This window comes from Eumetopias jubatus, unplaced genomic scaffold (genome assembly GCF_037043125.1).
Source record: "Eumetopias jubatus isolate StellerSeaLion01/CBP00866 unplaced genomic scaffold, mEumJub1_p1.0 scaffold_14, whole genome shotgun sequence".
Lineage (NCBI taxonomy): Eukaryota > Metazoa > Chordata > Mammalia > Carnivora > Otariidae > Eumetopias > Eumetopias jubatus.
Window position 1 is genome coordinate 19,186,256 of NW_028274820.1, and position 27,185 is coordinate 19,213,440.

The 27,185-nt window shown below is 35.0% G+C and overlaps 1 protein-coding gene across 1 annotated transcript in view; it reads left to right on the forward strand.

Annotated features, from left to right (window-relative positions):
- Positions 1-27,185, forward strand: part of COG5 (component of oligomeric golgi complex 5) — a 310,052-nt gene that overhangs the window by 183,940 nt on the left and 98,927 nt on the right. Inside the window, exons 8-10 of the mRNA XM_088018413.1 lie at positions 4,144-4,309; positions 13,021-13,133; positions 13,603-13,680. Of these exons, the coding sequence (XP_087874539.1) occupies positions 4,144-4,309; positions 13,021-13,133; positions 13,603-13,680 (357 nt within the window). The remainder of the gene's footprint in view (positions 1-4,143; positions 4,310-13,020; positions 13,134-13,602; positions 13,681-27,185) is intronic.

Here is a 27,185-nt window from a genome sequence, read left to right on the forward strand (position 1 = left end):
TATAAAATTTATATGGAAGTATCATGAACCAAGAATAGCCTATACCAAATTGAAGAAGAACAGAAATGGAGGACTATCAGACTTAATTCTAAAGCTACAACAATTTACACAGGTCAGTTGATGTAATGGGGATAGACAAATAGTACAGAATTGAAGGTCTGGAAACAAACACATAAATGGAAACTTTATTTACTGCAAAGGTAGGCTTTGAGAGCAAGGAGGTGAAAATTTTAATTTCCTTGTTTGTTTTTCAAATAAATTTTAATGGGCCAGTTTGGTATTTTGTATAGAAAAACACTAATCTTGGCTCCTATCTCATATAGAAAGCAATTCCAGGTGGATTATATTTCTAAACGTGAAAGACAAACCAATCGAGTTTCTGGAGGATAAATTCATGAATGAAAGACATCTTCATAAATGTGGGATAGGAAAAGTTTTAAATAAGATACTAAAAGTGCTGACCATAGGTTGATAAAATTGACTGCATTTAAATTAGGAACTTCTTTTCCTCACAAGACTTCTTAAGTGTGGGAAAACATACTTGCAATACATATAATTATCAAAATGATTACATCCAAATATGTAAACAACTTTTACAAATAGGTAAAAGATGAAAATAACCAGTGAGAAAAATGGGCAAAAAAAAAATGAATATGCACTTCATAAAAGAAGCTATCCAAATGGATGATTAGCATGCAAGAAGGGATAACTTCTTAGTCATCACGGAAATGTAAATTAAAACCACACTGATCGTTCCAAAGAATAGCTTAAAAAGATGATAATTCTGAATTTTGGTAAGGTTGTAGAACACCCACAACTCATGTATTGCTGCTGGGGTGTAAATTGGTACAATGACTTTGGAAAATTGGCAGAATCTGCAAACACTAAGCATACAAATACCTAATGATTCAGCATTTCTACTCTTACCCAGAAGAAATGCATATGCATATATGTTCACTAAAAGCTGTGCACCAGAATGTTCATGGCAGCATTACTTAAAATACCTAAACGATGGAAATAACTCAAATGTACACCAATTGGATGTTAGTTGGGTAGATTAAGGTAAATTTCCAATAGCAGTGAAAACAAGTTAACTGCTACATGCAACAACATGGATGAATTTTACAAATAAGATATTGACTAGAAGGCAGACAGAAAATAATAACTTACTTTATGGTTCTATTAGTGTAAAATTCAGAAACAGACAAAACTAATCAATGGTGTTAGAAATTATGATAGTGGTAATATCTGGAGAGATATATTTGGGGAAGCCACAATAGATTCAGAGTTGCTGATAATAATTTGGTTTTATAGCCTAGGTGGTAGTTACACAGATACATTCACTTTGTGATAATTCTTAAAGTTGCGTTTACATAACTTGCCCACTCCTCTGTATGTTAAAGAATTTTCTTTTTAAAAAAATTTTTTTTAATTCTATTATGTTAGTCACCATACAGTACATCATTAGTTTTTGATGTAGTGTTCCATGATTCATTAACACCCAGTGCTCCATGGAGTACGTGCCCTCCTTAATACCCATCACCGGGCTAACCCATCCCCCCACCCCCCCTCCCCTCTAGAACCGTCTGTTTGTTTCTCAGAGTCCATCGTCTCTCATGGTTGGTCTCCCCCTCCGATTTCCTCCCCTTCATCTTTCCCTTCCTTCTCCTAATGTCTTCCATGCTGTTCCTTATGTTCCACAAGTAAGTGAAACCATATGATAATTGACTTTCTCTGCTTGACTTATTTCACTTAGCATAATCTCCTGCAGTCCCAAATAATCAATATTTTATAGTTTCCCAATTCACAAATGATGTGTTTATATTAAACTATGAATATAACTGGCATTAATTGAAAAAGTGGTCATGTAAATTGGAAAGCTTAAAATTACAACTAGAATTATTATAAGTATTATAATTATTTCAAAAATTCCCATATTAGATGCTTCTTTAAGAATGAGGTAGGGGTGCCTGGGTGGTTCAGTGTGTTAAGCAGCCCCCTCTTGATTTCAGCTCCAGTCAGGCTCTGTGCTCTGCACTCAGCTCGGAGTCTGCTTGTCCCTCGCCCATCCCCCTGTGAGCGAGCGAGCTCTCTTTCTCTCTCTCTCTCTAAAAATAAATAAATCTTTAAATCATTCCCCTCCCTTGTTTAAAAAAAAAAAAAAAGGAAGGAGCTGTGTATGTTTCTGTATTGAAAAGTTTGGGAGAGTTAATAATTTTTGGAGTGGGAAATGATGAAGACTGGTCCATGTTAACCAGATCTTTCAAGTGAAATATGACTTTAAGTCTTTCAGTTAACATACACATATATCTTACAATGTACATTCAGCTGATAACATGCAAACCTGCCATATGTTGAAAAGCTATGCTTTTCAGATTCTTTGAGAATAATAAAGGCAGTAAATATGATTTTGCAATAAATGTCTTTATTCTACTTTTATAAAGCGAATTCTTTGAGGTTGCTCAGGTAATGCTTTTTTTTTTGTATTATGTAGACCCTTGTATAGTGATAGAGAAACATTCTTTGCAGCTGCCTAATTTTGATCTTGATCTCTACTAAAAAGTAAAAAAGTATTATCGCTCTGGGGAGAAAGGAAAAAACGGAACTAACAACAACCAAAGCATAGCGCCATACCCCATGTTTTCAGTTAACAATTTTATGTGAAATAGCTTATTTTCTCCCATTTTCTTTGATAGTTCACTGATAGAGAATTGACAGTATATACTAGAATTTAAATTCTGTTATAACCATATTAAGCTTTTTTCATTAAAACATTTGAAATGATGTCCATTTGCTTCTTTTTCTTGTTTAATTAAAAATCTAAAACGGGTATTGTATTCACTAACTTTGTCTGCTTTTTTCTATAAGCTGATTCTGCTTTGCCTCTGGGTGTGTGTGTGTGTGTGTGTGTGTGTGTGTGTGTGTGTGTGTGTGTGTACATGTACGTGTTACTGCATCATGTTATTAACACCAGTTTGTTTCAGAAGTAACTTTTTGTCTTATTTATCAACTTAACCATTAAGAAATTAAGTTAATGAAATAATTTAACTTTTAAACTAAATACTTCTAATAATAGTCACTGAATCATTAAGTGAAAGCGGACTTTCACCTGTTTGGGCCTGGAGATACATGTTGATGTACTAGATTCTGGCTTGATAAATCATTTACTTAGTGACGGAGTCAACAACCTCTTTATATTACTGTGGACTCAATCTACTCACAGTATTTTTACTACCTGCCTCACTGCCTACCTCTCTCTGCTGTAGTCACTCTGTTCCAGCCACAGTCAGGGCCTTCTTACTGTTTGAATAGCTGCCAAGCATATTTTTTCCTCAGCATTTTTGTTCATATCTGTTCAGATCTGTTTTTCCCCATATCCTCTTCAGACTCCCTTGCTCATTATATTCAGGTCTCTGTTTGAAAATCACCTCAGAGATGCATTCTCTGAGTCTTCTCCATTATTTCCCCATGATTCTCTATTCTTATTCCCTGATTGATTTTTTTATAGCAATTATCACTACCTGTGATACTCTGTTACATATATATTTTTAATATATTTCTCAGGAAACATAAGTTCCATGAGGGTAGGGACTTAATTGGTTTTGCTTAACTACTATATTTCCAGCACCTGGAACCAAGACAGTTATACAGTAAACACTGTATAAATATTTGTGGTTAGAATGAATGAATGAACGACAGAAAGAAAGAAAAGAAAAGAAAGAAAATGAATAGTGTCAGTCTGCATGGTTCAGCCCTCAGTTAACTCTGCAGAATTCATTTATTTATTCTCCAAAAAGATGTAGGGTTGTTGTTAATTCCAGCATGGCTCTCTTTATAGGCATTGGTGGTAAATTTTAAATAAGCTCTAATAATATAACCGATTTCTGATCTTGTTATTCTTTAAAGAAGGAGAAAAGGGGGAAAGGGGGAAATAATATACATAGTATTTAACTTTGTCTTTTATGAAATAAATAATGACTAAAAATAATATTTGTTCCAAATGCACTCTTTGTTCTTGTCCGTGATAATTTAAAAATATGGTAGTAACTGCTCATGTACTACTTAAAGTTGTAGATTTATATTGATTTGGTTTGTTTTCCTATTTATACCTATTCCCACCCTGCCACCCCTACCTGTTTAAAGAATCCAACCCAAGTCGGAACAGCTCTGCAGGTTTTCCATAATCTTGGAACTTTGAAGGATACGATTACCAGTGTTGTGGATGGATATTGCGCTACTTTAGAAGAACATATCAACAGTGCGTTAGACATCAAAGTTCTGACTCAGCCTTCGCAGTCAGCTGTGAGAGGTATGGCTATGGTTTATATTTAGCTGCTTTATTTATTTATAACCAAGAAGTCCTTTGAATAGTATGTGAAACACTTAAGTTTCAAAGCATTCTAATGACTCATTTTTTAGTAGACAGAAAATGAGAGAAGAAATTATGTTTCAGAATGTATTTATAACTTTTTTTGTCTAATCAGTGCGTTGAATTGGCCAATTGGTATATTCAGAACTTCTAGAAAAAAAATCTATAAACTGTGGCTCCACTTAGTTCAGAGGAAACAGATGCAAGGAAAAAAAGGAACATTTTTCTTTCTGAAATCCTTATCCTCACATGTACTTCTTGAGGCAGAAAATATTTTTTTAAATTTTTTTTAAAAGATTTTATTTATTTATTAATGAGAGACAGAGAGAGAGAGAGGCAGAGGGAGAAGCAGGCTCCCAAGGAGCAGGGAGCCCGATGCGGGACTCGATCCCAGGACCCTGGGATCATGACCTGAGCTGAAGGCAGATGCTTAACCATCTGAGCCACCCAGGCGCCCCAAGGCAGAAAATATTTTTTAAGGAAATGCAATTTCTCCCTTAGCTTTTTGGGCTTTTCCTTAGAATTATTTTCCTTAGAATAATTTCAGTATTCAGGAGCAAAGAAGGCTAACTGTGGACTTAGAAACTGAAAAAATCTTTGGGAACGTTACAACCATAGCAAAATCTAAAAAAAACTACAAAAGAAAAGTATGAGAGAGGAGTAGCCCACAATAGCAGTCTGCAACCTTTTTTCCTGCCAAGATGTACCTGCTGATGACATTCATGTATAAAACACCCTTCAGAGATGAGATAGGAAAGACTGCATGTTATATATACCTCTCATCTAACCAACATATCTCTGCATTTCTCTCCTTGTATTCTCTTTTCTCTTCTATTATTATGAACAAGCTGTGCTTGCACCTAGCAAAGACAAGTACCCTACTCTTAGTTCAGATGTCCCAAGGGCATTGCTTTAGCAGATCCCCTCTGTCTGCCATGTAGTCCGTTTTCCTTCTTTAAATTTCTTTCCTGTTACATTCAGTTGTGCTAGTGTACCTTCTTCTGCCTAAAGACAGATCTATGTTTGACTACGTTTCCTTCTTCAGCTCTGCTCCCCCATTTTATTTTCTTCAGACTACAGAAAAATTCCCCAAAGTTGTCATGTATACTTACTGTCTCCACAGTTTTTCTCTTTCCATTTTTCTTTAAGATTTTTATTTATTTTAGGGGCGCCTGGGTGGCTCAGTCGTTAAGCGTCTGCCTTCGGCTCAGGTCATGATCCCAGGGTCTTGGGATCGAGCCCCGCATCGGGCTCCCTGCTCCGCGGGAAGCCTGCTTCTCCCTCTCCCACTCCCCTTGCTTGTGTTCCCTCTCTCACTGTGTCTCTCTCTGTCAAATAAATAAAAATCTTTTTTAAAAAAAAGATTTTTATTTATTTTAGAGAGCTTGAGGGGGTGGGGAGAGAAGCTGAGGGAGAGGGACAGCACAGAGCCTGATGCAGAGCTTGATCCCACGACCCTGAGATCATGACCTGAGCTGAAACCAAGAGTTGAACGCTAAACCAACTGAGCCACCCAAGTGCCCCTCTTCCCATTTTTCTATTGAAGAAGCTGCTCTGTCATCAGAGTCGTCCTAAAAAACAAATAATGCATATAGAATTAATAACAGAGTTCCTCTTACCTGGCTTACACTAAAAAATTTACAGTGAGTGATTATTGTTTTTATATTTCCTATATAAATACAGCCTTAAATAACACAAATATATGTCATTCATAAATAAGTTGCACTAGATAAGGAGATAAAAGATTCTTAGATCTTAAAGGGATTTTTAAAGGTTAACCCTAGCCTCTGAATAGATCTGTATTAAGACTGTCCCAGAAGGGGAGCTTTGAAAAGAAATTGCCAAAGGAGATTTCCTTCTCAGCTTTTCCCAGCAATTCTCAGAAAGTTTGATCTAATGTTTAAATTTCCAGGAGCAGTTTAATCTCATTCCCTCTTGTGTTGTCAAGAAAAGGAAAAAAAAAATGAAAGCAATTATTCACATGCTGTCAATCCTAATGTACACCCTTTTTGTTGAAAGAATAAAGAATTTTAAAGCCTTATTATCATCTGTTGAGGAGTGGATACTGTGATTTTAATACTCTTAAGCATCAGTTCTTTATTATTTTTAAAAGAATTATCACTATTATTTTTAGTTTTTTAAATGTGACATTGGCAATATTCATGTTAATTTGCTGATCTTATTGGTTATATTGAGATTATGGATTAGAATGTCCTTGTTTTTTGGAAATACACATTAAAGTATTTCAAGAGTGATGGAGCATCATGTCAGTAACCTACTAACAAATGATTCGGGGAAATTTTTTAGTATGCTTTCGAATTTTCCATATGTTTAAGATTGTTCAAAAAAATTTAAAATATATAAAATTGATAGAATTTTAAGGGAAAAATATTATCTATGATGTATTTCAAAAGCTTATAATTTAATAAGAAAAAGATAAACAACTCAATTGAAAAAATAATATGATTAGGAAGTTAACAGAGGAACATATCTAATAAATGGGAAAATATGTTCAGCTTCTTTTTAGAGGATGAACTAGTTATTAGGGAAATACAGATACAATTTCTCAATCATGAGATTGGCAAAATCGAAGAATTAAGTGTGGGATGAGAGCAGAAACTCTTATATGCTGATTGTAGGAGAATGAAATGGTTCAGCCACTTCACTCAGTTTTATAAAATTGTTCTCTAAGGTTAAAACTGTGTGTACCTTGTGATTTTATAATTTCTGTTAGAAAAATAATACCCTAGAGAAACTCTGTCACATATATACATATATAAGAATTTTTATTGTATTATTATTTGTATTAGTGAAAAAGTGAAAACAATCTTTCCTCCAGTGGAAATAAAGTGCTACCGTTGGGTCTCAGTTTTTTCAGTGAGCCAATGCCTTTGTACCTTGAACTTCACAAGCATACTAAGTTTTTTTTCCTCCCTCATGTGGGTGAGAATGACCAGAGTGGGCTGGAGTTGGGTATTTCCCTTCCCCAGGTCATTTAGGTTCTTATAATACCCCAGAGGGTCAGGCTCTAGTTAACTAGTTTCCCCTCAAGGGCAGGCCTTGTCTAGAATAGAGTCCTCTGGTGTATTTCAAGACTGTTCTTTTTTTCTTCCTCCTGCTGGAGGCATGAAGGGATTTTTCTCCGTTATTTACTGTGGGAACCTACTTGGGCTCCTGGATGCAAATCTCAAAATATTGTGAGCCCCCTATGACTGGGTACACCTGGAGCTTTTAGTTCTCAGAGTTGCCAACTTTGAGCCTCTAGCAATTCATCAGTTACAGTTCAGGTTTTCCTTCCCTAGCACTGGCTCCCACTGTCTGTTTTCTGCTAGCAAGGCTCTGCTCCCATACGTGGAGACTTCCTGTATTCACCTGTCAGTCTCTCTTATCTTGGGGGCAGTGGTTTGCCGTGTGTCCTCCCCTCTCTTACAGGTCCAAGAAGGGTTGTTGATTTTTCAGTCTGTTCGTCATTTAACTTGTTGTTAGGACAGAGTGGCAACTTAGAGGCTCCTCACAGTTGGAACCAGAAATGGAAGTTGCTAACTCAGTTTTTTACCCCCATACCTCACTTGTTTCTTCTTTGACATTGTTAAAAGTAAGACAACTGACTCTAAATGGAGTCACTTATGCTAAACCCCACATCACCAAATTGAGACATAACTTAATTACAGTATCAGCCTTTCTCAGAAATGGAATCTTAAACCAATCAGGAATTACTTAATTAGTACTAGTACTAGTGGGGTAATTCTGCCCTACTGCCCCTTAAAGGAAAGTGACCTTGCCAAAACCAATTTGCTTTTTTTGGTCTAGTATAACTTCTCTGTTCCTGCTCTCTTCTCCCTATAGAAATCTCTCATTTCGTACAGCTCCTGAATAAAAGCCAGTAAGATTCACTAAAAGCCAGTAAGATCTTTAAAATTTACTCAGTTGAATTTCATTTTTTAACAATGTCCATATGGATCTTTCCTTATCTTTGAAGTCTAGTAATTTCTTTAGGATATATCTTGACATTGAATGCTCTATATCATTTTTTTTCTGAGTTAGAATATGTTCTGTTTTATAGGTTTACTTTAATTGCATATTTGAATATTTTTATTTTCCATTTGTTCTTTTCAGGAACTTTATGCACATGTAACATCTTATTTTCCATTTCTAGTATCTTTTCTGTAATTATTATATTTTATATCTTTGAAATTTATTTCATTTTGTATAATTTCCTCTTGCTCATTTCCCATTTCTGATTATATTTTCACCCTTGATCATTATATTGTTTTGCCATTCGTAATGTGTTCTTAATCTCTATTATATATTTACATTAAGAATGTTCCCTGTAGTTACTTGGAGACAGTGGAAAACTAAGTAACTCTTCCCGTTATTTCCTTTGGAAATTTCTTTGGCAACTTAAATTCTTTCCTTCCCCCTCTTCCTTCCCTCTCAATCTGTGTTAGGTCCTATATTATTTGTTTCTGATTGTTACTCATCTTTGAAAGGTACTGCTGTTTGCTGAAGAGTAATATAGGGGTGGTTGTAGGGAGAGACTAGGGCAGTCTATAACTAGGATTAAGTTTGTTATCTAGAGTAACCATTCACCAACTTTTTTCCTTCTATCTTGGAAACACATCTTTCCTCAAATTTTTGATCATTCTAGAGCTTAGTGTGATTCCCCATAAAGCCATTTAAGAAATTTTTGTGTGGAAATCCCACATTCTCTGCTTTTCTTTCTTCTTTCACCTCATTTTTACCTCTAAGAGTCTCCCCAAACTAGAGGGCTACTTATTATACAGTGTAAATATCATTTTATTATGATTTCTCCTTCAGTTTTTCTTTGTTGTGATTCTGGAGCTTTAAACATTTTATTAGCTTCTTCTCTGGCTCATCCATGTCTCCCCATTTCAGTGCTAAGCAAAGAATCATTGGATAGCTGGTCTAAAGTTTTACAATTGTTTTCAAGGGCAATTTGGCTTTTGCTAATGGTCTAAGATGACAGCTTTTTGGTTCCTTCTTCATTTTGATTTATCCTCAGCATTTGGCATACATAATCTTGAGTTTGATATTTTAGTTGATTCCTTGTTTTTTGAAGTTCATTTTTTCCCCTCTACTTTTTGTTCTATTTTCATTGGCTTTTAAGGGAAGAGAGTAGAAAAATGATTTTACTCTACTATCAGTAACTAGAAATCACTCTTAAGTATTATTTTTTGAGAAACTCTTGGTTTCGTCTATCAGTTTAATAAAACTTAGTTTATGACACTATTTTGCTTCTTGATTCTCCTGAAGCTAGCTGATAATGGCATCAGTTTTTCTGTTTTAATTATTCTTTCTCTTCTTCCTTTATATAGCTGTTCTATGTTAAGTTAATTATTTTTATCACGTTGATATCTTCAACAAGATGTATTTAGCTTGTGAGGATAAAAATCTTTAAGTATTGAAGTCTTAAGTAAGAAAAAAATGAAACCTTTAGAACTAGTTGAAACAATGATTGTGATCTCATTTTTCTCTGCTTCAGTTTCTCCAAAGTAAATATAAACAGAAAATAATATTTTCTTATTTATCTGGTTGTATTTACTTTAAGAGAGTGATGGGCTGATGTGTCCCATAATTCTTTATAATAAAATTAAGCTGTGCATATTCCAGGAATTTGATCAATATTTTCTAATTTTCACAAAGGCACTGTATACCCTTTCTTTATTGTAATGAGTTCATTCTGTATATGACATGTGAGCTAATTGCAGATTGTTAAAGATTACCTCTCTATTCCCTGTATGCTTTTTTTTAATAGTCTGCACAATACTGCAGATAATTTTAAAATTAATTAGACCTAGATCTCAAACAGGAATTATTCATATTTTTAAAACCAGTATTTTCTCTCATAGGTGTTTCTCTCTTTTATTGCTTTCCACTATCATCAGACTAAAAAGTAATAGCATCTCTTTGCTGAGGATACATGTAATTTTTTTCTGAACTTAGAATTGTTGAAAAACTATAATGAAGCAGCTTACAAACACAGCCCCTGGTTTCCTTGATTTCTTGCCCTCCTTAAAACAGCATAAACTAATCACTGATGGGCTCTTCTGCATGGCTTTAAAGCTTAATTTGGATTGGAATTTATACTTTTTTCTTTTTTTAAAGATTTTATTTATTTTGGAGAGAAAGCACAAGTTGGGGGGGAGGCAGAGGCAGAGGGCGAGAGAGAATCTCAAGCAGACTCCACACACTGAGCGCAGAGCCTGACGTGGGGCTTGATCTCATGACCCTGAGGTCATGACCTGAGCCGAAATCAAGATTGAGCCACCAGGGGCTCCTGGAATTTATACTTTTCCATTTGACACTAAAATTCCTTTTTCCCAAGTTGAAACATTTTAGATCTGCACAGATAGTTGTGGTTGTGTATGACATACAAGAACATTCTTAGACATCACTCTTAAGAAATTGAACATTGATATATTAATATTACTTAATGTGTAATCCATATTCAACATTTTTCACTTATTCCCCCAAATACTCCTTTTTTTCCCCCAACATGAACCAATCAGGATTATGCTTTTCTGTTAGTTATCTTGTCTCTTTTCTCTCCTTTAATCAAAACAACCCCAATGCCTTTTCTGCATTAACATGTTTGGAGAGCCCCACAATTTGAATTTATCAGGATTTATCTGATTGTCTCTTCATGGGTATATTCAGAATAAACAGACCAGTAAAGTGATATTGTATATTTACCATTAACATCATATCAGTAAGCACCCACATTATGTCAGTTTGTCTCATTCCTGCTGATGCTAAAGGAAATTACCTCATTACCATGGTGTGTGCCAGAGTGCTCATTATAAGAGTACTTTCTTTTCTTTGTGATTAGTAAGTAATTTGTGTTGCATACCTTGAGACCATGTGAATATTCTGTTTTCCATAACATTTCATCCAGTGTTTTAGTATCCAATGATTATCTTTCCCTCAATTAATTATTTTACTAGGAGTTGCAAAATGGTGATTGTTTTCTATCATTCTCTCTGCGTTTATTAACTGACATTCTTCTGTAAAGAGAAATTTCCATCTTTTTATTATTTATTTATTTATTTATTTATAAAGACTTTATTTATTTGACAGAGAGAGAGACAGTGAGAGAGGGAACACAGGGGGAGCGGGAGAGGGAGAAGCAGGCTCCCCGTGGAGCAGGGACCCCGATGTAGGGCTCTATCCCAGGACCCCAGGATCATGACCTGAGCCGAAGGCAGATGCTTAACCGACTGAGCCACCCAGGCGCCCTCCTTTTTATTTTTTTATTTAAATTCCATTTGGTTAAAATACTGTATAATATTAGTTTCAGTTATACAATATAGTGATCCAACACTTGAATACAATACTCAGTGCTCATCAGAAGTTCATCCTTTTTAAACATTTGAATTTTCACTATGACTCTTGAATTATTTTTTAATCAGTATTTTATGATCCATTATCATCAGTAATATTCAGGATGGTCAAATGTTCCCAAATCCGTTTTGGGGAAGCCTCTTCCAGTCAAGGTCCTATGTACTTTGACCAGTCTCCGTTTGTCTTTGAACATTTCTTTGCTCTCTGGCACAGTATGTACCAGATATACCTTTTGCTTTCATTACTCCAAATATGGAATGACCCTTTTCCTCAATGAGCCCTGGTTTCTTTTATTGGGGAATGGCACATACAAATCAGAATTTGGGTGCTAGGTATACTCATTTCTATTTAGGAGTCACTGTCTCTTTGTCCTTTCAGTGGACAGAGTTGAGAAATTCCTCTGATCCCCATTACATATTTGGATCTTTATTCTGTTTATGACGAGAACCTTCATTTAGTCTATTGCAGGCTACACCTAAAGTAGTTTTACAATTGCTACATCGGTATCACGTCCAGCAACAAATCTGCTAAGTACTATTATTCTTGACAATTCTTTTGCACCTAAAATATATCTCACTAAAGTTAGGGTTCTGTTTTCCCTGGTGTGGTTGTGTTACCAATTTGATGTACAGTTAGTTTCATTTGTTTCAGTATTTATTTGCATTTTGTTTTAGGGTTTGCTTTTTCCATCCTCTTTAAACTTAAATTTATTTTAAAATATGTGAAATAGGGGTGCTTGTGTGGCTCAGTCGGTTAAGTGTCTGCCTTCGGCTTGGGTCATGATCCCAGAGTCCTGGGATCGAGTCCCACTTTGGGCTCCTTGCTTAGCCAGGAGCCTGCTTCTCCCTCTGCCTGCCACTACCCCTGCTTGTGCTGTCTCTCTGTCAAATAAATAAATAAAATCTTAAATAAATAAAATACATAAAACATTTATATGGCTCATAAAGACTCACCACTTCTATCTCCATTCCTTTCACCTTGTACATCTCCTACCACTCCTACTGCCACTTTTAGAAAACTATTTTCATTAATTACTGCTTTGTGTTTTATCTCTCGTGTGTGTGTGTGTGTGTGTGTGTGTGTGTGTGTGGTGTGTGCTTGAGTGTGAGATCTTATTTTCCTTCCTTTCTTAAACATAAAAGGTTAAGAGTCCTTTTTATATTACTCATAATAAATTCTTTCTTAAAGAAGGAACTTATTTTTTTAGCTTGAGTATACTTTTTATAGTAACATATTTTGTTATACTTGGAAATTTTTATTTATCATATTTCTTTGTCACTCTTAAACAGGGGGACCTGGACGATCTACTATGCCAACCCCAGGAAACACTGCAGCTTTTCGTGCTTCCCTCTGGACCAATATGGAGAAACTTATAGATCATATTTGTACTGTTTGTGGACAGGTAAATATTTTAGAGAATGGAAAGAACATTAATTATGGGGGCACCTGGGTGGCTCAGTCATTACGCGTCTGCCTTCGGCTCGGGTCATCATCCCGGGGTCCTGGGATCGAGCCCCACATCAGGCTCCCTGCTCAGTGGGAGGCCTGCTTCTCCCTCTCCCACTCCCCCTGCTTGTGTTCCCTCTCTCGCTGTCTCTTTCTCTGTCAAAAAATAAATTAAAAAATCTTAAAAAAAAAAAAGAACATTAATTATGGATTAATGCCTGTTATTCCAAGTTGTGTGACCTTGGGCAGCTTTCTTAAAATCTGTGGGCATTCAAAATACCTACATTAGCTGGTTATAATATATGTAGAGGCTCTAGCACAATGCCCTCTTCCTTCCCTTGCTGTTTCTAGTGCCTAAGCTTTACATTTGTTTCATTTTGAAAATACCCAGTTATGTACATTCTCCCCCTTTCTGCCGTTTTTAGGTACAACATCTACAAAAAATATTAGCCAAGAAGAGAGATCCTGTTTCTCATATTTGTTTCATTGAAGAAATAGTTAAGGTATGTTTAAATGAAAATATTTTTATCTCTTTATTGAAAAATGCAGGAAAATATGAGCCAGCATTGTTTGTGTTCTTACCTAATGGAATGGCTACATGTCAAATAGCCATAGAAATTGTATTTCTTTTTTCTTCTTTCTTTCATTCTTTCTTTCTTTCTCTCTCTCTCTCTTTTTTTTTTTTTTTTTTTTTTTGAGAGAGTGCAAGGTGGGAAAGAGGTAGAGGAAGAGGGAGAGAGAAAATCCCAAGCAGGATCCACACCCAGTGCAGAGCCTGATGTGGGCTTGGTCTCATGACCCTGAGATCTGGACCTGAGCAGAATCCAAGAGTCAGATGTTTAACTAACTGAGCCACTCAGGCACCCCTGGAATTGTATTTCTTGACAACAGCAAACTTTCTTTATAACATATGTATAAGCACAATTGTTTATTGAGTAGATGCTATCAGTAATACTTTTTATAGACTAATTTCTAAAATGTGTAATTTCTAATTTTCTGTCATATAAATGATTTATTGTAGATGTTTTTAAAAGTTCCATTAGAGAATAAGATGAAAATTTGGAGAAAATAAGATATTTAATTAGTGGTTATTATAATGTCTTATGAAGTCTTTACTGAAAATGGTGGGATCCATTCAGTTGTTAAGTTTTCTTATAAAGCACATTGCTGTATCCCATTTTTCATATTCTGAAATTCTCCCTTCTGTCATCCACCAATCCACTGGCCTCATGGGCCATAAGAATTCCTTCCATGCAGTAAGTCAATCAGAGAAAGACATGTATCATATGACCTCACTGATATGAGGAATTCTTAATCTCAGGAAACAAACTGAGTGTTGCTGGAGTGGTGCGGGGTGGGAGGGATGGGGTAGCTGGGTGATAGACACTGGGGAGGGTATGTGCTATGGTGAGCGCTGTGAATTGTGCAAGACTGTTGAGTCGCAGATCTGTACTTCTGTGACAAATAATGCAACATATGTTAAGAAAAAAGAAAAAGAAGAAAGTAACAGGAGGGGAAGAATGAGGGGGAGTAAGTCAGAGGGGGAGACGAACCATGAGAGACGATGGACTCTGAAAAACAAACTGAGGGTTCTAGAGGGGAGGAGGGTAGGGGATGGGTTAGCCTGGTGATGGGTATTCAAGGGGGCATGTTCTGCATGGAGCACTGGGTGTTATGCACAAACAGTGAATCATGGAACACTACATCAAAAACTAATGATGTAATATATGGTGATTAACATAACAATAAAAAAATAAAAAAAAAGAATTCCTTCCATGCATAGAAATCTGACTCTACGTTTTATTCATTCATCTTGATATGTTTTTAATAAGGAATAATTGAGTAATTAATTATTCTATTCATTTAATCCTGACACATAAGTGTTCCAAAGAAAAAAATTCTCTGAGTTTCCATTGTTACAGTATAGATCATTTCCTTTGTAAGTCCAAAATTTAAGCATTTTATATATTGTGTTGTGGATCTCCAGGACCACCTCCAAGTTTGGTGATTTGCTGGGAGGATTCATAGCATTCAGCATATAGTTGTGCTTGTGGCAATGATTTATTACAGTGAAAGGACATGAATCAAAATCAGCTTCGTGAAAGGAAAATCAGCGATAGGGAAAAAGCATATAGGATGAAGTCCAGAGGCAACCAGGTGCAAGCTTCTAAGAGTCCTTTCCTAGGTCTCACAGACAGGACACCTTTAATTCCTCCAGCAACAAGTGGTGACAGCATGTGTAAAATGTCCTCTAGGGAAGTTCACCTTGCACCTAGGAGTTCAGGGTTTTAATCAGGAATCACTTACTGCCTGGCATGTACCAAAATTCCAGACTCCCAAAAGAAAAGCAGCTGTTTCAACATACACCACATTATCTGTACAGTTTAGGCATAGTGAGCATTCTTATCAAAAAATCATGAGGACCCTCTCAAAATCCAAGTCCCAGTTACCAGCCAAGAACCACCCTTGCAGGCAGGCATTTCTAACTATAGCAATCTCAGACCTGCTGTGTAAACTCATTTTTGCACATGTACTTAGAGTAGTATATACCCACTTCCATTATCCTTCATATTTGGCTTTTAATCATATGAAAGAAATGATAAGATGCTTTTGTCAATTTGTATAATAATTATTTTTTAAGAGGATTTCTTTGTCTTTATTCTTTGCATATTTATTAGTGGTTTTTGATTTTGGTTGCCATTGGGTTTGTATAAAGTATAACATCTTCTGTATATAGCAGTCTGTGTTAGGTGGATAGTTGTTGAAGTTTGAACCCATCCTTTACTCCTCTTCTCCCCACATTTTAGGGATAGATTGTCATATTTCACACCCTTTTATTTTGTAAGTTCCTTGACAGATATTTTACAAAAATATTTATTTTTACTGCTTTGGTCATACTGTTAGTTTAGTCTCTCCTTTTCACTGATAGAATCCCCTTTAATATTTCTTGCTTGGCTGGGTTAGTGGCCATGAACTCCATTAGTTTTTGTTTGTCTGGGAAAATGTTTATCTCTCCTTCTATTCTGAATGATAGCCTTGCTGGATAGTGTATTATTGGCTGCAGGTTTTTTTTCCATTCAGCACTTTGAATAGATCATGCCACTCTCTTCTACCTTGGAAAGTTTCTACTGAAAAATCCCCTGATAGTCTTATGGAGTTTCCCTTTTATGTAACTTTGTTCTTTTTGTCATGCTCTTTTTGAAGTTTTTTCTTTACTATATTTTGCCATTTTAATTATAACATGTCTTGGTGTCAGTCTGCTTTTATTGATTTTGTTGAGGGTTCTCTGGCCTCCTGGTTCTGGATATTTGTTTTCATCCTCAGATTAGGGTAGTTTTCAGCTGTTGTCTCTTCACATAAACTTTGTGCCCCCTTTTCTTTGTTGCCTTCTTCTGGGACTCCTGTAATGTGAGTATTACTGTTTGATGGAGTCACTGAGTTCCCTAAGTCTGTTTTCCTTTTCCATCATTCTTTTTTCTCTCTTTTGTTCATCTTGATTTCTTTCCATTACTCTGTCTCCTAGATCATTGATTTGTTCCTCTGTTTCTTCCATCCTGCTATTCATCCCACCAAGCATGTTTCTCATTTCGTTTATTGAGCCCTTTATCTTTGCTATGGTATTCCTTATCACTGCATTAGGGGTCTCACGCATGTCTTCCACTCTTTTCTCAAGTCCAGTGAGTAGTCTTATGATCCTTACTCTAAATTCTCTATCAGGCATGTTACTAATATCTGTTCTGCTTAAGTCTCTGGCCATGTATGGCCTTGTCTTGGTTTTTCATTTGGGATACATTTCTCTGTCTTCTCAATTTGTCTAAATCCATGTGCCCATTTCTGTGTGTTAGGAAAGTCAGTTATGTCTCCTGTTCTTGAAAGTAATGGCCTTATGAAGAAGAGGTCCTATAGTGCCCTGCCATGTAGTGTCTCCCGTTCCCCAAGGCCTGGCACTTCCAGCAGTGTCTCTAGTGTGTGCTGCTTGCAGTCAGCTTTTGTGACCTGGCCACTTTAACGTTCAGGCCAGTCATCGGCAGAGGCTGTCTTTGCCTATTGTGGACAGTGTTTGGTCCCTGTCCTGAATGTGGCACATTTTAAGTAGGTGTGATCTGGTCTGCTTGTGAAGTGAGACGTGTTGGCACTGTTGTTGGAACTGAGACTCTGCAAAACTCCCAGGTTGGGAGACGTGGTGTTGGCAGGGGTTTGGGCTGGTCTTCTGGGGGAGAAGGCCTGCTGCTGTGACTGAGGTGGGTGTGACTGGGAGGGGCAGTTCCACTGGAGTGGGAGGGGTGCGGGCTGGGTGTAAGTAAGTTAGGTAGGGAGTGTGGGCGTTGCCCTGTTCCCCCAGGTGGCCCTGTGCTGGCCATTTCCTTTGTTCCCAGTAGGGTCTCTCCATGAATGCTGCCTCTCTGGGACAAGCTCTGAGATGAGCAGATAACCTCCCCACTGTGTGTGCTAGGTGCTCTTCAGGTCGCTGTTTCCATGCTGTGTGTCCACAGGTTGTTTACCTGCCTTCTTTTCAAGAACAGCCCCGATGCCTCTGAGCTCTCCCCAAACCACATCTGCTGATCTCCAGAACTCTGGATTTAAGCCCCGCTGTCTGCAAGAACTTGCGAAATTCAGCCTCTCTAGCTTTTCCCAGCTGGTTGCTATGGGGACTCATATAGTATATTGCATAGTTATTAATCTCTCTTGTATAGTTATTAATTTTTTAGTTTTAGCGGTGGAATGGATAACTAATATAAGGCCTTCATGTTTAAAGGCAAGCAAATGCACATGCAGTGTTATCATTCATTTCTTCTAATTTTGGTCACCTTTCTACCCAAAGTAATTAATTTATTCTTTATTGGAGTGTCTTGATTTCAGGCTTTTACTATGTAATCCTTTGTATATGTTTTTACTCCTTTTTAATAGTTTGGCTATATTCTAGCAGCATAAGAACAATTACATGAAACCATTATATTCAAGGGAACTAAAGAAAAAAAAAAGAGGAATCGTGCCATTTAAAGATGCTTATGTTTGTGATACTATTATATTGGATGAAGTTTCTACATACAAACTCATATAAATTCTCATCAGTTATTATTGGGAATGAACTCTGGCAACTTCTGTTTGCCAGATTTTAAATGCATGTGAATTACTACCAATTATAAAGGATTATTATGAACAGGGATGTATGCTTTCCTTTTATTCAGTCTTTACAGTAACTCACAAAATTTCTTACTGAATTAAAAATAAAACCAATAAAGATTGATTTTTCAAACACTGTTCTTACCTATTTAAAAAAATAGTCATATACAACATACATGTTTATACATAAATTTTAATGTAAATTTCCAGTTTAGTTATTCTTTTATGGCAGTGTTTATGAAAAAAAATTTAAGCCCCTCTTGGAATTCATTATACTCATGTATATTCAAAAAAGATCAGTCTTTTGTGAAAAGTCCAAAATAACTTTTGATCCTAAATACTTGGGATTTCCAGGGCAAGAGAAAAGTAAAAAACAAAACCCTTAAAACATCTGTCACATATTTCAGAAATAGCACATAAATTTCACTGCATTTACTGTAATTTCTTTAGTCTTTTCCTTTATTGCAAAGCTATGAACAGATATTTTTGCTAATTACATAACTACCACGTAAGAACATTATTATTCTAGTGAAAATAATTATCGATGGCAACAGAATATTTGTAGAAAGTGCAGGATTTCTAGGATGATTGGAGTCCCCAAATAATGATCCTTAAAGTCTTCAGACAAATTTAAACTTTGGAGTAGAGGATGCTGTGATTTTTAATGATCAGTGCTCTGGATCATTGAAGAGTGGTATCTGGACCAACATCTCTAAATCTTTGTGTAATCTCTTTTAGAGGAAAAGTTTATGAACAGAAAGTTCTTACGCTACTGGTTTTTGCAATTTCAAGGTTTTTAAAAAGGAAATATCTTGGTATTGAAAGTTCTTTCTAATTTAGTGGTTTAGCCTTTTTAACCAATGAATATATATATTAAAAATAAAATAAAATTGTAAACAATTCAAGATGAAACAATATTAGAATTATGCCATATGCTTTCTATAGTATCTGTTTAGAAATTAATGCTTTTTTCCTTAGATCATTTCTAGTAAATATCTTTGAAATTGGAATCTACCTATAACAGTTTTTTAAAATTTATGTGTTGAAATATTTGTAAGTAGTAGTCTATATTTTGAAATTTACTGAAAGCTAAATTAATAAATACTTTCCCTTTGATTTATAATGGGCAATAGTTCATACCAACCATTTATGCCATCTTTATACTGATGTATTCTTTATAACAAGAATATAAAATAAAACTGGACCAATTATATTAGGTATAACAATCTTGGGAATATAATTTAAATGTGGAGCCCTTTTGAAAGCTTTTCCTTAGTAAGATAACTAATTCTGATTCTGCTTAATTTAATAAATGTCCTGGCTAACTTGTAGAATTAGCTTGTTATTTTCAGTTCATAGTATAATTTGAAAAAACATATTCATACCTGTCAGTCACTCAATTTTGTTATCTTTTAAAACCAGTTAGGAGTTCTTTTTTAAATTATTTTTTATTGTTATGTTAATCACCATACATTACATCATTAGTTTTTGATGTAGTATTCCATGATTCATTGTTTGTGCATAACACCCGGTGCTCCACGCAGTTAGGAGTTCTAATGTCACTATGTAATTATCAATACTGTACATCTCTGTTAAAGTGAGTGTAGCAAATTATCGACAAATTATCAGGATCCACACAGTGGAAAACAGGTTGTAGATTCTTATCTGCAGAAGTAAGCCAGTTTCTCTGTATTTAGGAAAATAGGTACGATACTTTCATTTTCTAAGCCAGCAATTTTTATCATTGAACAAAATCTTATAATCGTGTGTAGGATGTATTAGGCTAAATTTGGAATGTGTTCAGCATTTTGAGCAGCTATAGTACTAATGAGAATTTTAACTGTGAAAAAGAATGTGTTTTCTTTTCCTCTTTTAGACATATCAAATGATTTGGTGATAGGATTAAAGACTCAAAATTTTTAGGACATCCAACTGTGAAATCTTTTTAATATTATGAGAAAAATGTTTAACTCATCTATCTGTGGCATCTTAATTTGATTAAAAAATCAAGTAACAATAAGCCAGTTAAGTTTCTAAGTCAGATATCATCAGTAAGTACTCTCATTTATAAAGGTAAGAAGGTTTTTGCTTTTACTGGTGTAGGGACTGGATCTTCTAAAGAGTCCTCTTACTGCAGTGTAAATAAATTTTCAGTATATTGGAAAAATATATTTAATGCAATCTTGGGCCTGCAAAAGGTGAGAGAATCTCTGAGGGCAAAGATGCATATTCAGATATACTTATGCATGTCAAATATCTGTATATGATGTATTTAAAGAATAGAAAATGAAATAAAAAATGAGAAACAAAAGACTTAAAAAATGACCAGGTAGTTCTTTAAAAAGAACCAAATAGAACATTGAGAAATTAAAAATAAAATCACTGAAATAAAAAATTTAGCAGATTAGACAGATAGTCCATAAAGTCAAAGAATGAATTAGAGGCTGACAGAATTAATGAAATTATCCAGAATGCAGCATAAATGAAAGATATGGAAAATATGAAAGGTTAAAAATTATGGAGGATTAAATGAGGTTTTAATATAAGGCTGTAATTGGAAAAGGAAGGCCAGCAAACTAAAAAAGAAAAACCATATGATTAGCTCAATACATCAGGAAAAGCATTTGACAGAATCCAACATCCATTCCTGATAAGAACTCTTAGCAAACTAGGAATAGAAAGGAGCTTTCTCAACCTGATAAAAGGCATTTAGGAACAAGGAACAGGTAAAATCATACTTAATCATGAGGGCTGAATGCTTCTCTCCTAAAACCAGGGAGCAGATAAGGATTTCTTTCTGTTCTCACTACTCCTATTTAACATTATCCTAGCTAGTGGAATGGAACAAGAAGAAGAAATGAAAGATTTCCAGTTTGGAAAGGACAAAATAAAGTGGTCTCTATTTACAGATGACATCATTGTCTATGTAGAAAATTTGATGGAATCTTTTTTAAAAAAAAGCTACTAGAACTAAGAAATCACTTACTACAAGATTACAGAATACAGGTCAATACAAAAGAATCAATTGTATTTCTATATATTAGCAATGTACAATTGAGAATTAAAATTTAATAATTCCATATATAGCAGCATCAAAGAATATAAAATACTTAGGAATAAATTTGTTGAAAGATGAATATCATCTGTATACTGAAAACTATAAAATATTGTTGAAATTAAAGAAGACCTAAGTAAATGGAGAGAGATACCTTATTTATGGGTTGGTAGATTCACTGTTGTTAAGATGTCCATTCTTCCCAAATAGAGCTATAATCCCAACAGATGTTTTGGAGAAATTGACAGGCTGCATCTAAAATTCAAATAGAAATACAGAGGACCTAAGATACTCAACACAGCTTTGAAAAAGAAAAGCAGAATTGGAAGGCTTAACATTATTTGATTTCCAGACTTACAAAACTACCTTATTCAAGAAAGTGTGGTGATGTTATCAGGTTAGAGACCCAGATCATTGATGCAGAATAAAAAGTCCAAAAATATACTCACACACATATGTGAAAAACTGATTCTCAAAAAAAGTTGCAAAAGCAGTTCAGTGGTTACACAATAGTCTTTTTAATAAATAATGCTGGAACATATAGATACCCAAATGTAAGACTTAAAATTCTAAAACAGACTGGAGGAAAAAAATAAAAACTTTGTGACCTTGGGGAGGCAGAGTTCTTCAATGCAACACCAAAAGCTTGATCCATAAAAGAAAAAAAAAAAACTGGTATTTTGGACTTACTCAGAATTAAGAATTTCTGCTCTGCAAATTACTTCATTAAGAGAATACAAGACAAGGCATATACTGGGAGAAAATATTTACAAATCATATATTTAATAAAGAACTTCTATCTAAAAAACTGAGAAAACATTCAGTTTCTATTTTTGTCCTATTTTAAAAATAGGACAAAAGATTCAAAGGGATACTTTACAGATAGATGTCAAATAAGCACATACCTAAAACTTAAGACCTGACTATATCAAGCGTTGGTGCTGGTGAGGTTATAGAGGGACTGGAATTCTTACATACTGCTGATGGGAAATATAAAATTGTACAACCACTTTGGAAAACAGTTTGACAGTTTCTTAAAAAGTTAAACATACACCTACTATGTAACTCAGCAATATACCCCCATGTATTAATCCAAAGAAATGAAAGAGTATTACCATAAAGGACTTGCATACAAATGTCCACTAGCAGCTTTTTATTTAACAGCCAGTACCTTAAACAACCTGTGTCCATAAACATGTGAATGGATAAGTAAGCCATGGTAAAGCTATATAATGAATGTAATCAGCAACAAAAAGAAATGTGGACTACTGATACATATGAAAACATAATTAATCTCAAAATTATTATATTGAATGGAAGACTCCAAAGAGAAAAGGATGTATTCTACAATTCTGTTTATAGGCAGTCCTTGCTTTACATGGGACTGTGTTTACTGAAACGTATGCACATTCAAACTCTGTCCTTGCTTTGCATAGTTCTGATATACGTGAGTTTCTGTTAACATGGTACCATGCACAACAAGGACTGCTTGGAATGAAATTGTGGAAAATACAACCAATCTATCATGGTAGAAACAGAATAGTGGTTATATAGGGAAGAGATGGGGTGGAGGAGGTTGGGGAACCGCAAGAGGGAGGAATTAAAAGGGGGAAAAAGTTTCTAATAGACTGTTTAACTGAGAAGATACGCAAATGAATAATAATCATATACATAAGACCTCAGTATTAGTCATTAGGGAAATGCAAATCAAAACTACAGGAGGTTCCACTGCACAACCAGGAATCAAAATGACTATCAGTTAAGTAACAAGTATTGGTGAAGATACAGAGAAACTGGAACACTCATATTGCTGGTAGAAATGTAAAATAGTACTGCCACTTTGGAAAGTATTTTGGCAGTTTCTTGGTATACCCTCTCCATATGATCCAACAGTTCCATTCCTAAATATTTACCCAGGAGAAATGAAAACCTGTGTCTACAAAGAGGATCTCTACACAACTGTTTATAGCAGCGTTATTCATAATAGCCAAATAGTGGAAACAATCTAAATGTCCATCAGCTGGTCAATGGATAAACAAAAAGTCATATTTATACAATAGATTACTATTCCACAATAAGAGGGAACAAAATACTTATATATCAGACTACATGAATAAACCTTGAAAACATGATAAGTGAAAGTGGCCAAACTCAAAAGAGTACATGTTGTATAATTTTGTTTATATGAAATTTCTGCAAAAGCAAAACTATAGATAGAAGGCAGATAAATGATTGTCTTTGGGTGTTGGAGCAGGGTTCGATGGATGGATGGATAAAGAGGGAACTTTTGTGATGGTGGGATTGTTCTAAAAGTGGATTGTGCTGATGGTCCACAACTGTATGAATTCAGTAAAAGTCCTCTATCTGATTAAGGGCTGGTATTCAGAATATGTATATTATACAGATTACAAAATGTATTTTGCGTTGCACCAACTCAAAATAAGATGACAGAATACTATCAGGGTTATTTAAAGAAATTGCTGGTTCTGGGCTTGGAGCTAAGAAAATTGAAGATGAGCGTGGAATATCTTGTGCCAGAAAAGAAAGAAATGCTCCAAAACTGATCATCACAACAAGTAAGGACAGTAATGGATTTTAACCTATGGAATAAAATAAAAATTCAGAGGTCCATATGTCAAGCTAGACAAACAGATGGATGGACTGACAAGTGAGAAAGAAAAGCTCTCCCTTAAAATGGACTGTGAGTTAATGAAAATGGAAAGAACAATGAAATTAAAAAGATAACTATTTTGCAACTATTTTAATAAAATTTGATTCAGGCAGTAATCATCGGTGGATGCTAAATCTGGAGGAAGGAGAGTTTGATAAGGAACAGTATATTTACATGGTATTAAAGTGTCTCCCCAGTAATTACTTATTAATTCCAAAAAGAAAGGTAGCAACTATACAGTAGAAGAATCAGATAACACTTTATGTAATCACAATTAATGCCCCCAATACCCTGCAAATATACATGATATCCCAAGGACTTATTATTCATGTTGTATTCCAGACAGAGATGCATAACCTGACTCTATGTGGAAACAAGATAAATCTAAACTTTTGGACAATCTGTAAAATAACTAGTCTTCACTGCTTAAAAATATCAATGATATAAAAGATTAAAAAATAGTTTCATAGTAGGTAAGACTTTATATAAAGAGATATGACAGCTAACTGTAAAATACATGACGCTGGTCTAGTTCTTGTTCCAGAAAAAAAGTGCTATAAAAAACACTGGACAGTTCATGAAATAGGAATATGAAAGGTATATGAGATATATATATAACAAGGTTAAAAATCCCAAGTTTGATAACTGTAGTATGGGTATTTAGAAGAATGTCTTTATTCCTGGGGGGGTCACTTAATTATTTAGTGGTACAGAGCTCTGATGTACAACTTACGCTCAGATGTTTGAATGAGGGAGGGAGAGCAAGCGAGTGAGAATGATAGTGATAAAGTAAATATGGCTCAGTGTTAGTTAACAAGTGGTGAATTGGAGTGAACAAACAGTAGGATTTTGGGAGGGTGGTTATACTTGCAGCTTTTCTCTAAGTGTAAAATTTTTCTGTAAGTTCAAAATTTAAAGTTTAAAGGAAAAAAGATACCATGAAAAACTTCATTTCAATAATTTTAAAAGGCAGGTGAAATGGACACATTTCTAGAAAAACATAACTTGCCAAAAATGTTAAGTAGAATTAGACACTATGCATAGTCCTTTAACCGTCAAAGGAACTGAATTGATAGTTCAAAGTCTTTCTACCAAGGAACCAGTAGTCTCAGATGGTTTTTCAAGCAACTCCTACCAAAAATTTAAGGGACAGATCATTCTTTTTTTAAGAGAAGAAAAACTCCCTCACTCATTTTATGAGACTAAAAAGTGACCTGTATACCAAACCAGTTAAAGATTACAAGAAAGGAAAATTACAGTCCAGTCATGCTCAGACACATACACTGAAAAATCTTAAAATATTAGTACACCAAGCATAGCAGTAAGTAGAAATGATACAACTATCTAAATAGATACAGAAAGAATATTTGACAAAATTCATGATGAGAAAAAATACTAGCAAACTCTAAGAGAAAGGGACTTTCTTAAATTAATAAAGGATATCTAATAAAACCTTTAATAGTCATCATTCTTATTGAAAAGCATATCCTTTACAGTCAGGGAAAAGGTCAGATGCCCACTGTCCCTGCTGCTTTTCAACATTGCCCTGCAGGGCCAACCCAACATAATAAGAGAAGAAAAATAAATAATAGATTTCAAATATCCCAGAAGAATTCACGTCTATTGCTTTTCTGTACATTTGAACAAATCTTAGACCTATCGGAATCAACAGAAAGCTACATGTCTATCTCTAGAAAATTGAACTAGTCTAGGACTGCCTATAATTTAAAATTGATACCTTCATTTTGGTTCTGACTTTTATGCTATTCTTTCCCTCTCTTTTTTTCTCTTTCTATCCCCCTCTCTGTACCAATTATTTCTCTATGAAGTTTTTCATACCATGTGTCATATGTTGGCTTTTGAAAGTCCTGGACATGAACACAACTGGAAATATAACAACTTTTACTGATTAGGATCATCTGTAATACCTCTGGTCAACCACATTTAGCAGAGTGTCAGGGTGGATGGAGGGAAGTTCTCTCCATTTTTTCCTCATTTGAGTGAAGAAACTTATTATATTTTTATTCTCTCTCTGAAGCAATCATTCTTGTTATATAATAATAAATGTTAAAATATCCAAAATACTTAACTTCCGTATGATACACTAATCATTTTTTGCTAAAGTTGTAATACTAGACCCTTTCTCTCTCTCTTAATACTAGACCCTTTCTCTCTCTCTTAATATTAAACAATTAGAACCTTGCTGAATATTTACATTGTTTCACTTTTTCAGGCAGGTGGGTTAGTATTCTCCATTATGGAGTTGTAGAGAAGCTGTAGTGAGTAAACATGTGTGAGTAGAAGTGAAGAAAAAGTGCAGACACTTTTAAAGTGTTTAAACACCCTTAAAGTCACTCTAATACTTTTCTTTTTAATTTTTGCTCTTTTTTTCCTGGGGATGGCTTAAATAAAATGTCCTTTTTTTTTTTTAAGATTTTACTTATTTATTTGTCAGAGAGAGAGAGAGCACACAAGCAGGGGGAGAGGAAGAAGTAAGCTCCCCGCTGAGCAAGGAGCCTGATGGACTCAATCCCAGGATCCTGGGATCATGACCCAAACCGAAGGCAGACGTTTAACCGACTGAGCCACCCAGGCGTCCCCTTAAACACAATTTCTAATTCACATTTGATCTATGAAAGGAAATACTATATGATACTGAAATGAGCATATTTACAAAATATAATTGAATGCTTTGCTGGGCACTGGGATAAAAAGTTGCCTTTAGACAACTTATTTCCCCACTGGTTTCCTCTCCAGTCATACCTGTTCCATTCGTGGAACCCTTCACAAGGACGTACTTGTTATGATATTCTGTGGAAATACTAACAGAAAATACCTTTTAATAGTTTATAGTGGTAAAATATTAAAGCATCTGAAGAAGGAAAGCTTATTGTAGGAAGACCTCTAGAAAGACTTCTGTAATAGGTTTAATCTTGGTGTGCAAAAATGATATTTAGACTCTGTAGAAGAACTGAACTTTCTGTTCAAGAGTCATAGACTTCTTTAACCAGCAACCAATTATGGTTCCCTAGAATTCTCTACAGTATCAGTCTACATTAGGGATTCAAGCTACTTAAGTACAAGTGAAAGACGTTAATAGTTCTCTTAAGTAACTATGCAGGAGTACTTTAGTTAGACTTAATGTATACTTCTGTATT